The sequence below is a fragment of the Canis lupus genome, chromosome 1, assembly GCF_048164855.1.
Source record: "Canis lupus baileyi chromosome 1, mCanLup2.hap1, whole genome shotgun sequence".
NCBI lineage: Eukaryota > Metazoa > Chordata > Mammalia > Carnivora > Canidae > Canis > Canis lupus.
Window position 1 is genome coordinate 29,691,194 of NC_132838.1, and position 14,796 is coordinate 29,705,989.

Here is a 14,796-nt window from a genome sequence, read left to right on the forward strand (position 1 = left end):
AAGTGAAATTAAAGAAAATTAAATTAAAGAAAAGAGACTTCAAATAAGAGGTAATCTCAAGAGTTAAGTGTGTCCTTCTAAACAACCAAGAAGCATTGTCATTGAAAATCGTTGCAATCTCACTTGCTTTTTTAAAAGCACTGTTCACATTCTATTTAACTAAATAATCCAGTCTTTATATTTGAGAAAAATACTGGGAATATTCATTTAACCGCTGAGGTTGAATGTGTCACCATCCTTCTCTGGCCCCTCCAACTTTCAGACATCCCTTCCAACTGCAGACAGCAACACCACATTAGCCCCTGTCCAGGATAAACCTTTACAAACTCATCATGCACAAGTATTTTTCAAACCAAGTGTTTTATTTCAAAAAACTTCATAGTAAGTCAAAAGCAAAAAGGAATGTGTGAAAGTTAACAGAAACAACAGAAACATTAGCAGTACCAGCAACAACTGTATAGCCTGTTCTGCACAGGTACTTTAAGAGAACTTGAAGGCAAAGATATATCATGAACAATACACTTTTTAAAAAAAAATCAAAACATTAACTTCACATTATTATAGCTCACTCTTGAAGTTTCTGGACTAGAAAATGGAGAAGATTCCCACGACCTATTTTCTTTCTCAAAGGAATCATCTTCTTGGAAAGCAAACTTCTCCTTAAGTGCATGGGATATTAAAGACACTGGATCCCAATGTGAATCTTGTCTTTTCCGCTTATGAATGGGTTTACCGCCAGGTGACCTATTTAAAAAAATTTTTTTTAATTAAACTCTTGTGCAATTTATGTTCCTTGTTGACAAACATACCAGAAATATAAGCATAATATATTGCAATCTAATTATTCTTCAAGAGAGTGAAAATTTTAGATGAAGAATAAGGAATCTGAAGGCACAATGAACTAGGAATCAGAAAACCAAGAAACCATGGGGGTAGGGCTCCACCACAACTTCGTTATGAGCTGAGATTATCAAATATCTTGGGGATTGAAGATCTTTATTTTTAATTTTCCAATTTTCCAGTGGAATACTTAAAGAAATATTTAAGAACCTTTAAGGGGACTATCAAATTCATGAAAAGTAAACCACTGGCTAATCATTCATTCAGTCTTCACTTAATGCCTACTATTATACCAGGCTCCATTTTACACTTTGAGAGTAGAGCCGTATCCTAACCTCATGGAACATTCTGGTGACAGGAAATCAATGACCAAGTGAGATCACTGCAGAGAGTAATGCATGCTAAGAATAAAATTAAGTAGTAATGTGACAGTGATTGGGACAACAGGACCTTAGGTGAGATGACCGGGAAAAGTAAAGAGGTTGCATCCTCTTATAGAGGACTCAGAGTTGGTGTCAGTATAAACAAACAGGAAGGAGTTTGGCATGTGTGAGAAAAAAGAAAAAAACGGTACAGCTGGAGGCACAAAGTGACATGGGAAGTAGGACATGAAGTCAGAGAGAGAAGCAAGGGCTGGATCCTGGGGTCACTAAAGAAGCCACAATAGGTGTCTGGATTATGTTCTAAGCACAATGGAAAACCCCCAAAAGGGTTTTAAGCAGGAAATGGACAGATCGGACTTCAAATTTTATTCTTTCGTTTTCAAAGATCTTATTTTTAAGTAATCTCTACACTCAGCATGGGGATTGAATTTACAATCCCAAGATTAAGTCGTATGCTCCACCAACTAAACCAGCCAAATGCCCCTGGACTTCAATTTTTAAAGGATCACCCTGATTACTATATGGAGAAAAGATAAGGAAGCAAGGACACCGAGAGACGAATTAGGAGGCTACTGCAAGTCCAAGCTAAAGATGGTGGCTTAGACTGGCGGTGGTAGCTAGATCATGAGGGTACATACATTTGAGCTGTATGTTGAGAAAAAAAAAAATGAGAAGGAAAAGGATGATTCTAGATGTCTGGACTGAACAGACAACTGGGTGATGAACTGGGTGATGGTGCTGCCATTTACTGAGATGCATAAGACTTGCAGCAGAACAGGTTTTCAAGGTGGAGGAAGTGGACAGGTAGGAAGGAACACTTCTGTTTTGGACATGTGAAGCCTGAGACAACTGTGAGACAGGCAAAGGATGTCAGGCAGGCAATGCACCAGGTAGGCATGGGGTGCGGAGGAGAGAGATCAGGGATAGAAAAATAAGGGTGAAGGTCATTAGTATATCACTGGTGTGCACAGCCATAGGACTCGGTAAGATCACCAAAGGAAACAATGTGGATATAGAAGTAAAGGGGCTGAGACCTGGGCCTCGCACATGCCGACATTGCAGAGACCAGGCCCAGAACAAAGAATAAGCAAAGGAATAAAGAGTGGACGGTGAAGTAGGAGGAAAACCAAGTGTGATTTCCTTGAAACCAAAGAGTGTTCCAAGGAGGAGGGAACCACAAACTGTATCAAATACTGCCAAGACATCAGGTAAGAGGAATAAGAATTGACCACTGGGTTTAATTTAGCCAGAGAGTCACTGGTGACCTTGACAAATGGCAGTTTTCAGAGGAGTGACAGGGACAGAGACCATATGACAGCTGGTAGAAGAGGGCAGTGAGAGATGCAAACAAACAATTGACAAGAATTTATACCAGGAAGAGGAGCAGAGAAACAATAGCTGGGGATATAATGTGTTTTGAAGATAAGAAATAATCAGGTGTAAGGAAAATAGAGAAGGACAATTTGATGATGTAGAAGACACAAGGGATAGTTTTAAGTAAAATCCTTGAGAAAGTAATAGAAGGGGAACCAGTGACCCAGGGGAGAACCTGGACATGAACAATGACATTTCATTCACAGTGACAAGATAGAAGGCAGAGAATATGAATAGTGATTCTGTAAAGATGGAGGAAGTCTCATCTGATTCTGCAGAATGTATAATGCAAGGTTAGCTGTAGAAAAAGAAGAGTTTGGGGGTGGAGGGGAGAGTCTACTGGCCTCCTTGCTGTGTCTCAGGTCATGGAACATAGTCACCATGTGACACTGACTGGGCCCAATGATACCAGTCAGCCCTCTTGCTGGAACAAGTGTGCACATCTAGCCACACTTTACTCTGTACCAGGTGCCTCATACAAGAATCAAATCATAACCTCATTAATAATGAAATGATGTATCTTCCCTAACACTATTACATGGAAAATATATTTACTTTCTCACTAAAAACCTCACTGAAGGATTTTCAGATGAACACGGCAGCTCTCTGGGAAATCCTACTAAAAGCATAGTGAAGGGACACCTGGGTGGCTCAGCAGTTGAGCGTCTGCCTTTGGCTCCAGGCGTGATCCCAGGGTCCCCAGATCGAATCCCACATCGGGCTCCCAGCTGGAGCCCACTTCTTCCTCTCCCTGTGTCTCTGCCTCTCTTTCTGTGTCTCTCATGAATAAATAAGTAAAATCTTAAAACAAAATGAAACAAACATCATTAATAGAATTTTGGTTCATTTCTCAAGTTATGCTAACATACCGTTCAATAGCCCGAAGCTTAACCTTATTCAAGTCCTTTAGAACATCCAACATGTTTGGAACATCTTGATTTTCCTGGTTTTTGGAACGACTGTAATTGGTCTTACTGTTGTCACCTGGGTGCTGTTTTTTCATTTCATTGGCTGCATTATCCAAGTCACATGTATTTTTCAACCCTGACTGTGTGAGAGAACACAGAGGCTGTGGAGAAAAAAGCTGAGGGGGCAGTGGAGGAGGAGGCGGAGGAGGAGGGAAAAGCATTGAACTTGAAAATGGATCCGGCTGGGCACCCAGTTCAGCAGTCCCTGGTGATGGCTGTTGTCCCAAACTGCTAGGCTCGTCATTTAAGTCAAAGAAGCCTAAAAACAAAGCAGTCTGTTGAAAAATCATGCAAAGTTCTCTTCAACATAACACATAACACTAATTAGAGAACCAAAACAGGAACAATTTCTGTAAGGCTACTAAAATAATGATATGGTGGCCAGGAAAGAAAAGCAATCCCATCTGCTTAGTAATTTTTTTTATGAGTCAAACCGAAGAATAAACTTAATTTTAATCCAATTAGGATTGTCTGTATAGGCCTTTAAAGGGAGGAAGGGTGAGAATGTCTTTTAAAAAGAAAATAGAAAGTGTTTTTTCAGTAATTAACATATAATCTAAATTTCATCCTCTATTTAAAAAAAAAAAAACTAAAGCATAATCAACAACTTGTAGCTAGAAATACTCAAACTGGCATATTCTCTTTATGATGACACTGTAGAAACAAATTATTTCCTAGGCAAGAGCCTAGGATGGGTACTGAGTATTTAACTTTTCCACAACAGATTTGTTCCAAAAGACTTGTGCTCTTTAACATGACTGCTAAAAAAAAAATGTATGTGTGTATATCTCACTTTAATTGCTATTTTTATTAATATGTATTATATAATATTTTATATATAAATATACTATATAAACATTCCATGCATATGAATTATGTGTGTGTATAAGGATATGTATAGATACATGTATATATTGTGTGTGTATTATGTAAATCAAGTCATATCTCTAAAAATTTAGAAAAGGATATCTGGACACATTATTCAACCTGAATTTGATAGAAGGACAGTAGTAATAACTTCAAACTACAAATACACAAAGCCTCAAATTTACACTCTTCTTTCAAATTAATACATCTTTTGTCATAAACTGCAATGCTTTTCTGAAGAGGTAGAAAAGCTTCCTTAGAAAACAGTCTTTTGGGGGTGCCTGCGGAGCTAGGTGGGTTAAGCCTCAGCCTTCTGCTCAGGTCAAGATCCCAGCCCCCTGGAGGGCTCCCTGCTCAGCAGGGGAGTCTGCTTCTTCCTCTTTCCCCCCTTGCTGGAGCTATCTCTCACTCACTCTCTCTCTCTCTCAAATAAATAAATAAATGTCTTAAAAAACCACCACAGGCTTTTTAATAAAAAAGCACAATCTTCAGCAGTACAGCTGGAACCAAAGCCTTCCGCCTCACCACAAATGTGTCTTAATTTATTCTAAATAAAAACCATGCATAGTAATTTCACATCCCGACTTCCTAGATTTATGGAACGTCATTCACAAGATGCGTTCGCATAGACACTCCCCTTGGGAAAAGCACAGACGGAACTGCCAGCCCAGCACCAAGCACTGAGCACCAAGCACTGAGCACTGTGCACCATCTGAAACAAACAAGGGCACGCGACTCACTCTCATGTACACTGGTTTTGGGTCCCCGCCTCCCCACGATTGCAGCAATCTGGGTGCGGAGGAAAGTGAGCTCCTCTTCCAGGGCGGCTATCTTTTTAAAGGCAGCTTCACCTACAGACCCATCATTTTTCATTCGTTTACTCTGTCTGAGAGCAGGTGACAGTGGATTCCAGACTGGTTGCAAAGAATGGAAAAATTCAGTTTTCTGTTCTTCTTCATGTTTCCATATATTATTTCTGTGGATGGAAGGAGGAAGTAGACAGTGATGGTCAGAGAGAGGGAGAGAGAGAGAAATGGAGAGAAATTTTCCAAGAGAAATAAATTCTTTCAGTCAAAGAGGAATAAAGACACAAAAACAAAAATCAGAGTACCTCTCTTTATCCCACAATTGTCTCTCCATTGGCTGAGGACAAGCACATCTTATGTAACTTTGTATTTTCAATATTAGAATACAACGGTTGCCTTTAATAGGTCACCAATAAGTGGTAAGTGAATAAAGGAAGAAATCTTGCTTTTTGACCATTAAACAAAAATAATTATCCTGGGGGCACCTGGGTGGCTCAGTGGTTGAGCATCTGCCTTCAGCTCAGGTCGTGATCCTGGAGTCCTGGGATTGAATCCCGTATCAGGTTCCCCACAGGAGCCTGCTTCTCCCTCTGCCTATGTCTCTGCCTCTCTCTTTCGGTCTCTCATGAATAAATAAATAAAATCTTTTTTTTTTTTCCCGGCGCCCCAAATAAAATCTTTTAAAAAAAAAAATTATCCTCTAACTGTTCTACCTATTAGGTTTAAACACAGTACAAACTGATTTATTTAGACATAAAATTTAAAAAAAAAAGAAATAAAATTGATTCACTTAGAAATTCTACATATCCTGAAAACAAGGTACTACAGGGCCTAATATAAAGTTTTATGTTAGGAGTAAGTTTATGGCATTCTAACTTTTTTTAAATAGATAAACTAGGGCAGCCCAGGTGGCTCAGAGGTTTAGCGCTGCCTTCAGCCCAGGGCCTGATCCTGGAGACCTGGGATGAGTCCCACATCGGGCTCCCTGCATGGAGCCTGCTTCTCCCTCTGCCTGTTTCTCTGCGTCTCTCTCTCTCTCTCATATGAATAAATAAATAAAATCTTTTAAAAAAAAAGTAAAAAATAAAAAATAAATAGTCTGACACATAATAAATTTAACCAGAATATTTGAGTAATTGACTTTTTTTGTGCTTAGAGCTTATTATCTGAAAATACTAACACATAAGTTGGTACTCCCAAGCAGTAGTATTTCCTAATTTAAAATATATTTAACATCATTGCCTGGCACATAGTAAATATAAGTTTTGGTTATATATTTTAAGTAAATAAATAAATATAGTATCCAGTGTGGGAAACACCTTTCTTCTAAAAATGGACATACTGATTCTGATATCCTTTTAATATCATTCCTTCCTAGGCCTGCATTATGAGAAATGGGAAATAAATGTGAGAGACACCTAGTCATCCATATTAGGAAAATATTAATTAGTAAGACACAGGGCAGTACAGAGACAAAAGACTCAATTAGTATGATCAAACTGCAACATGTACAAGAATTCAGATTACAGCCCATACCCATTTTCCACAGTTAAGTATATAAAATTACCGAAATCTGAAATAACTGGCTTCTTCATCATTTGCCACACACAAAGTATCAGCAAAAGATGGAACTACAGATCCACAGTTACCAGAGTCTACAGAGTTCAACAGTGGGATCAACTAAAGGAAAAAAGGCAAAAAAAAAAAAAAAAGAAAGAAAAAGAAAATGTCAGAGCCCTGCAGGAGTCGGGGGCAGGAGTAGGACACATGCACATCCATTAAGATTACATAAATTAAAAATCCAAGGGTGAAAGGAAAAAGGATATTCAATACAAAAACATGCACCTGTTAGCAAAAAGCAATACTGAGGAAAATGTTGTTCTTAAAGTCTATAGCAATATTCTCTACCCCGGTTAATGTCATCTATCATAAAACACAAACCAGAAGAATAAAATAAGGTATTCAGGTGTTGCTTTGGACCTGCCCAACTGTGAATATAATTACTTAAAGAAGTAAACACAAAAACATATAAGAAATGACTTGTTTCCAGGAATAAGCTAAAGGTTTTTTGGCTTGCAGGAAACATTTCTTCTTCTTCTGTTCTACTCTATCTCTAGGAGTACCTATGATTATTTTATGCATAAACAATGCATGTTGACAGACTTACCTCAAAATTAGGCCTGGGACAAGGTTCTAGAGGAAGAATTTTCCCGATGATACGAACAATACTTCGAGCTGATCCATAGTCTTTATTTTCTCTAATCTGCAAAACCTATTTACAACATAGAATGTTGTTTAAAAAGTACTCTGTTAAAACATGTTTATCTATGAAGAAAAGCAGATGTAAAAGATGCACTCTTATTTTGTTTTTTTGTTTTGTTTTTTTAAAAGATTTTACTTATTCATGAGACACAGAGAGAGAGAGAGACAGAGACACAGGCAGAGGGAGAAGCAGGCTCCATGCAGGAAGCCCGACACAGAACTCAATCCCAGGATCCTGGGATCACCACCTGAGCTGAAGGCAGACGCTCAACTGCTGAGCCACCCAGGTGTCCCACTAATTCTTATTTTGAAAGAGAAAATAGAGAGTGAAATACTCAAAGTATTTCCTTCAAAGATTAAACTTTATTCATATTTGTCTTTAATTTTTAAAAAAAGGGCTCTTCCTTGGCGCTGCCTGTGGAGGTGGCAGCCATCTATTGCTGGGCAACACAGCTGCCCTCAGACCTCTGGTGAAGCCCAAGATTGTTAAAAAGAGGACCAAGAAGTTCATCCGGCACCAGTCAGACTGATATGTCAAAATTAAGCAGAACTGGCAGAAACCCAGAGGCACTGACAATAGGGTATACTGAAGATTCAAGGGCCAGATCTTGACGCCCAGCATTGGTTATGGGAGCAACAAGAAAACAAAGCACATGCTGCTCAGTGGCCTCGGGAAGTTCCTAGTCCACAATGTCAAGGAGCTTGAAGTGCTTCTGGTGTGCAACAAATCTTATTGCACAGAGACTGTTCACAATGTATCCTCCAAGAACTGCAAAGCCATTGTGGAAAGAGCAGCCCAGCTGGCCATCAGAGTCATCAATCCCAATGCCAGGCTGCGTAGCGAAGAAATAGAAGACACAGCTTATGTGCATGTCATTTGTGTCAATAAAACCATAAAACTACAAAAAAAAAAAACTTTTTTTAAAGGGGATGGGAGTTAATCTATATAATATTCCAGGAAGAAATTTCTTTTAAGAAAGCACCACAAATTCATATTTGTCCTATTTCTGATAATGGCAAAATACCTTTGGGAACTTTATTCAGAAACACTGCCTCCCGTCCTCCCAGCTAAACATATCTTTTGGCCCAATTAAAAGTGGACAATTTCAGTTTCTCAAGCAATGAGGCAGTACAGAGTAAACTCATGTAATTCCCTTTAAAGGTGAGATAAAGAGGGGAATAAATTAATCAGGCACTAGACAATTTAAGAATTCTTTACTTACAGTGCAATATATCTGCTAGAAAGCAGTTCTTAAAAAGATGATAGAAATGAAATGTGCTACTATAATTCAAATACCACTCTGTCTTTTGGCTCGGCCTTTCCAGACCAATTCAAACTATTCCCAAAAGAACCTCCCCCCAAAATATGATGTAACATTTCTGCTCTTGGCAGAGATTTCAACATAAAGAAAAGACCTTCTCTCTTTAAAAAGCATTAAAACTGGGATCTCTGGGTGGCTTAGCGGTTTAGCGCCTGCCTTCCACCCTGGGGGCGTGATTCTGGAGTCCAGGATCAAGTCCCATGTTGGGCTCCTTGCATGGAGCCTGCTTCTCCCTCTGCCTGTGTCTCTGCCTCTCTCTCTCTCTCTGTCTCTCATAAATGAATAAATAAAATCTTAAAAAAAAAAAAAAAGCATTCAAACTTGGACTTTTCATTTTTCCTAAGATCCTATAACAAGGAGAAAGTTTATCACAAGAAACAGAAATAGATAGCATCCTATCAGCATCTTCTTAGAAATACCCAATAAGCAGATGGATATATAGTTCTAGAACTCAAGGGGAAAAAATCTGGGATTTAGATGGATTTGGGAATCATCAACAGACAGAATATAGGATAGGTGAAAATGGAAGCCATTTGACTAGTTGAGAAAAACTGGGGCTAGCGAGGAAAATCCAGAAACTATCAGCACACAGAATGCCATTTCTCTGCTTTTAAATAGTAAGAGTTCTAAATGTATCTGATCACATCCAAACCCCTAAGTCTAGCATTCCATACTGATTCCATCAACTAGCCTCACAACCATCCAGCAGTTCTGCTATCTCAGTCTCCAAGACGTCCTCCATGAGTTCTGTATTCATTCTCCGCTCACCCTTAAAGGTCCTCTGCCACCTGGCCCTGTTTTATCTATCTGACTGAATTATCCACTCACTATTCATTAACAAGAACACAAGTTCTTTTGGATTAGGGATTTCCCTCATCATCTCAAAAACAAGCCGATATTCCTCTAACTCCTAAGCACTAACCCATGTGTCCAGAGGGCTCTGTTCTAACTTAAGCCCTGGCACCAGCTTTTCTCACCTTTTATTTATTTTTTATTTTTTTTAAGATTTTATTTATTTATTCATGAGAGACACAGAGACAGAGACACAGGCAAAAGGAGAAGCAGGCTCTGTGCAAGGAGCCCAATGTGGGACTCGATCCTGGGACTCCAGGGTCATGCCCTGAGCCAAAGGTAGACACTCAACCGCTGAGCCACCCAGGCATCCCTGCTCACCTATCTTTTAAAGCCAAATTCACATTCCTCTACACATTTCATTTTCTCTGCTCTCAGGAGCTGCCTAGGCTCTGAATTCCTAAACTTAGTTCCAAAGGAGTACCATACAATAGGACACCTGACTACATATAACTTTGTTTCATTTGCAGTTTTCTCTTTGCTCCATTAGATTGCAGTAATCTTTACTGGCAGAGACAGGTCTGTGTTGCTTTTCAAATCTACAGGGTAGTTAGTAGTTGTAAACCACAGGTATACTAGTATCACCTTGTAAGGTGGTTTCCAAAAGAAATGAAACACAAAACACATATGTAAAATAAATTTTCTAGTAGCTACATCTGAAAAGGTAGAAAGAGACAGGTAAAATTAATTTTCTTAATATACTTTATTTAATTCAATACTCAATATATATATATATATATATTGTTATTTCAACATGCAATCAATATTTTTTAAATGATGGCATTATTTTACATTCTTATTTTCATACTAGGTCTTCAAAATCCATCATACATTTCACACCTATGGTAGATCTTAATTCTGACATTTCAAGATGATATCTGGCCAGTGGCTACAATACTGACTAGCACAAGCCTAAAGTATACAGATCATGGACCTACTAACACTAGAATTTCTCCCAGCCTGAGCAGTTATATTTAAAGTGTTCTCTAGACCACTCATATGCACTCTTCCTACAGGCCTAGAGGTTTTGCTGCAGTGAGGGCTACTCACTGTACATAAATAGCCAGTCTCTTGGTTAACTTGGTTAACTTGGTTAATAGTCTCTTGGTTAACTTGGATGGTACCTTCCTGTCTTACTCCACAAGTTCCACCCTGACAAACTCCCTGTCTCTCTCATCCCTTCATTGCCATTGACCATCTTCACTATCCTGATGCTTTCCCCTCCTTCTATTCTTGATCCAGGGCCCTGATTTTTACTTTACTGATGTGCTTTTCCTACCAAGCAGAGAATTTCAAGTTAACTGTTTCAGTGAAATGCACATTACCACTCAAAAACTACTCATCCTTCAGATATCACGTGTTCTCATATTACTAATGGATATACTACCCCAATTACTCTTAGCAGGAGAAAAGAAAGCACGTATTTCAAAAGACTACAAATCCATGCTGACTTGAGTGGGGTATTCAGCACAGGTATCCTGCAACCCCGTCAGAACATGTTTTGTTCTCTACTGTGTTGCCCAAAACAATAGCCAGTCTTGGGCCCCTGGGTGGCTCAGGGGTTGAGCATCTGCCTTCGGCTCAGGGTGTGATCCCGGGCTCCGGGATCGAATCCCACATTGAGCTCCCTGCATGGAGCCTGCTTCTCCCTCTGTCTATGTCTCTGCATCACTCTCTCTTTCTGTGTCTCTCATGAATAGATAAATAAAATCTTTAAAAAAAGAAATCTCCAATCTCTGAAATCTCCAATACCACCATTTCTGTTACCTGCCAGCGGACCTGACTTTACTCTTAACTGAGAAAACCAAGAATGCCAATTTGACATACCTCAACTTTCATTTCTCTTCATTCAAAACCTCTCCACCATCTCTCACTTTTATCCTACTCAACTTATCCATCTTCTTTCCAAGTCTTATTTATTTATATTCCTTGCCCAACTATCACTTGCTATTTCATTTGAATCTTAAATTTTTGTCTTCCCTATGAGGTTCTTCCCCAATGCTTGCAAACATGAAGTTATCTCTAACATTAGCAAGAAAACAAAATTTCTTTTTTTTTGTAAATTTATTTTTTATTGGTGTTCAATTTGCCAACATATAGAATAACACCCAGTGCTCATCCCATCAAGTGCCCCCCTCAGTGCCCGTCACCCAGTCGCCCCCACCCCCCGCCCACCTCCCCTTCCCCCACCCCTAGTTCGTTTCCCAGAGTTAGGAGTCTCTCATGTCCTGTCTCCCTTTCTGATATTTCCCACTCATTTTTTCTCCTTTTCCCTTTACTCCCTGTCACTATTTTTTATATTCCGCAAATGAATGAGCAAAATTTCAATTTGATGGTCACTCTTGACCTCTTTTCAAAAAATTTTCAAAAGAAGGTGCTGATGCTACCTCCCTTCTTCAATCATTCTTCAAAATACAAGGCAGCTGCCACTTTCCACCTACAGAAACCCCTAAAGGCTTCAGTAATTTAACAATAAGCAAATCTTCAACTATTACTCAGTGGCCATTATCTTCGATCCCATTATTTCTGAAATTCAAAATGCATCCGTAACATCCAACAACATCTTCCATTATGTCATCAAAGTCCATGAATTCAAATATCAAAAGAATGTAGACAACTCCAAATTTGAATCTCTTTTTCCTACATTCTAGAACCATTTATCTATCTGCTGGATATTTGTATATAATCCAACAGCACAGCTGGCTCATCCTATCTCTCCAAACTAGTTCCTATACTGAATTGCCCATTTGTAATAATATTTATAATATAATAATTGCCTATTTAGAATTTATAACCACTCTTCAGCTTACTTTTGCTTAAAATCTTGAAAGAATCCTTGACTATTATTCTCTTCTAATTAACAACAACAATGATTTGCCCATTCTGTAAACCCAACTATCCTCTTTCTTATAGTCAATCTTGTATTATAGTTATCTCATATTATAAGCATCATGAATACAAGAACCATGTACCGCTACTCTGTATCACTTGCAGAACCAAGAATATTGTCTTAGAAGTAGTAATGCTCTCTAAATAGAGAAAACTGGATTTGCTTATAATTTTCAGACCTATGTCATCCTCTGTCAAGATTTATTCTGAATTTGTTGAGCTGTAACTTGCCATTATATATCCAAATACCAAACTTAAATTACATTAAATAAAACCACTAGCTAATTAAAATATTTTTTACCTATGAAGGTCATATCTATATTTTGCTGCATTTGCACCTTTTGCTCACATTTGACCTATCTGGTAAATAAGTTCCTAATAATCTTACCTTTTTTTTTTTTTTTTTTTTTTAAGTAAACTCTACCTCCAACATGGGGCTGGGACTCACAAGCCAGAGGTCAAGCAAGAGTCGCATGCTCTACCAACTGAGCCAGCAGGTGCTCCTAATCTTATCCCTTTTTTTTAGCTCAAACTACCAAAGGTATTCTATTGCAAACTCACCCTTTGTTATGCCCAAAAGGAGGAACAACTTCACCTTAAATGTTTACATATAGATCATTTTCAAAATAAGACCCAACAACAAATACAATAGGTTGATTCAAATCCATTAAAAGACATTTACCTGATCTATGGGAACACCAAAATATTCCAGCATTTCTCTTAAGATATTCCATATGAGTGACATTGATGAAACAAATACATAAGCGAATTCAAGGAAACATTCTCAGTTTTTGGTACCTTCAGGAAAAATAATTCAGAAAATATTACTCTCAACAAAAGCATAAAATGACTGCCACAAAACTGTATTAAGTAACCTGGAGGAATCCCTTCGTTCCACATTACACCATCAACTAATTTCTTTTGGCCAGTAGTATTTTGAAGGAAGTCAAAGATGAGGGGGAAGGGCTGGTAAAGGAAACTTCAATTCATCAGTTAAATTGCATTAAAAGTTCATAGGATGTTTAAGCCTTCATTAACAAATCTCAACCAACAAGAGATTGGCAGTTGGCAGGAAAGCCTTTTAGGTTAGTTGCGACCGCGAAGTCCCCGCTCTCCTGAAAGCTCTGGGCTTTGGCGAGGGAGTTCAGCTCAGCCTTGAAAAAAAAAGGAGGCAGAGGGCCGACTCAAGGCTTGTAACAAATGAACAGCAGCTCTTCCTCACAAACGATCGGGGTACCCTCCATCCTCCTCGTTCGTTTAACAGATAAGGAATATGAACCCCAGATATACGATGTGACTTAGTCACCCAACTAGTGAGTAAGAGGCCGAGACTAGCGCCCCGTCGTGTCACTCGCTTGGGCCGCAAGCCTCCTCGGGGTCTCTCCTAACCCAGCGTGATCGCCTTGCTCACCCTCCTCCGAAGTCGAGCCTCCAACCAACCACCGGAACATCAAGCTGCCTCGAATCCGCAGTCTACGAAGCTGGTAGTGCGCTCGGCCGGTACAGGAGCCTTCGGACGTCAACCCGTGTCTGCCCACGCGCCTGTTTGCAGCCCACAGACGGTAACGACCCCCCCACCGACCCGGGGCCGGGCACTGGAGCCCCCTCACTCAACCCGGGGGCTTCCGCAGCAGGCGCGGCCCCCAACTCGCGTTTCCCAGCCACCCTGCCGCTAGCCCCCAGGACTGGCGCCAGCTTCCGCGTTCCTGGACGAAAATCAAACTCGGCGGGCCCAGCCCGTGCCCGACCTCATTGGGCAAGCCTAAAAACCGCTGCCTGGGATTGGCTGCGGAATGACGTCAGGCTAGTTACGGTCTTTTGGACGGGCTCCTGGGATTTTTCCCGTCATCTTCTGGAGGGCGGTCCTCCCGCGAGGCAGCCAATAGAAGCCCAGAAGCAGCTGGTGGGCGGGGCGGGGCGCGCGAGGCGATGGCGACGCACGCGCAAGACGCGTCCTTCGGTTCCTCCAGGCTGAGCTGCGCGTAGACAGCCCGGCGCTTAGGAGCCCTGACGGGTTTTGAGCCAAGCGGGCAGTCCGGAGTTCGTGCCAGTTCGCAGAGAGTGTGTCGTCCCTTCCACCCAGACCCTAAGCGGGGCCGCTCTCCCAAGTCCTCTTGCCGTGGGGTCGCTATTTTACCGTTTGATCGTTCCATTCAACGAACATCTGTTACGTGCTTACGGGACTAGCAGAAGCTAGCTAATAAGCAGGCCTCGAGGAAGGTGTACGCTCCTG

General features: G+C 40.2%; 1 protein-coding gene and 1 pseudogene across 1 annotated transcript; one reads left to right on the forward strand and one right to left on the reverse strand.

Moving 5' to 3' along the window:
- Window positions 1–341: 341 nt before the first annotated feature.
- MTFR2 (mitochondrial fission regulator 2) lies at window positions 342–14,404 on the reverse strand. The gene is made up of 7 exons (XM_072824918.1): window positions 13,975–14,404; window positions 13,246–13,361; window positions 7,406–7,510; window positions 6,806–6,918; window positions 5,173–5,408; window positions 3,467–3,824; window positions 342–744 (listed from the first exon to the last, which is right to left on the reverse strand). The coding sequence occupies exons 2-7, from the start codon at window positions 13,306–13,308 to the stop codon at window positions 537–539; spliced, it is 1,083 nt and encodes a 360-aa protein (XP_072681019.1). The 5' UTR covers window positions 13,309–13,361; window positions 13,975–14,404; the 3' UTR covers window positions 342–536.
- On the forward strand, window positions 7,887–8,441 carry LOC140608523 (large ribosomal subunit protein eL32-like; annotated as a pseudogene).
- Window positions 14,405–14,796: the final 392 nt, after the last annotated feature.

What these genes read in the sequence shown, in the direction of transcription:
- MTFR2 (XM_072824918.1), bottom strand. Translation starts at nt 13,308, where the DNA reads ATGTCACTCATATGGAATATCTTAAGAGAAATGCTGGAATATTTTGGT. An exon ending in TTGGTGTTCCCATAGATCAG is followed by an intron (nt 7,511 to 13,245) that starts GTAAATGTCTTT and finishes TGTTGTAAATAG; the next exon opens with GTTTTGCAGATTAGAGAAAA. An exon ending in AAGCTTCGGGCTATTGAACG is followed by an intron (nt 745 to 3,466) that starts GTATGTTAGCAT and finishes TTTTTTAAATAG; the next exon opens with GTCACCTGGCGGTAAACCCA.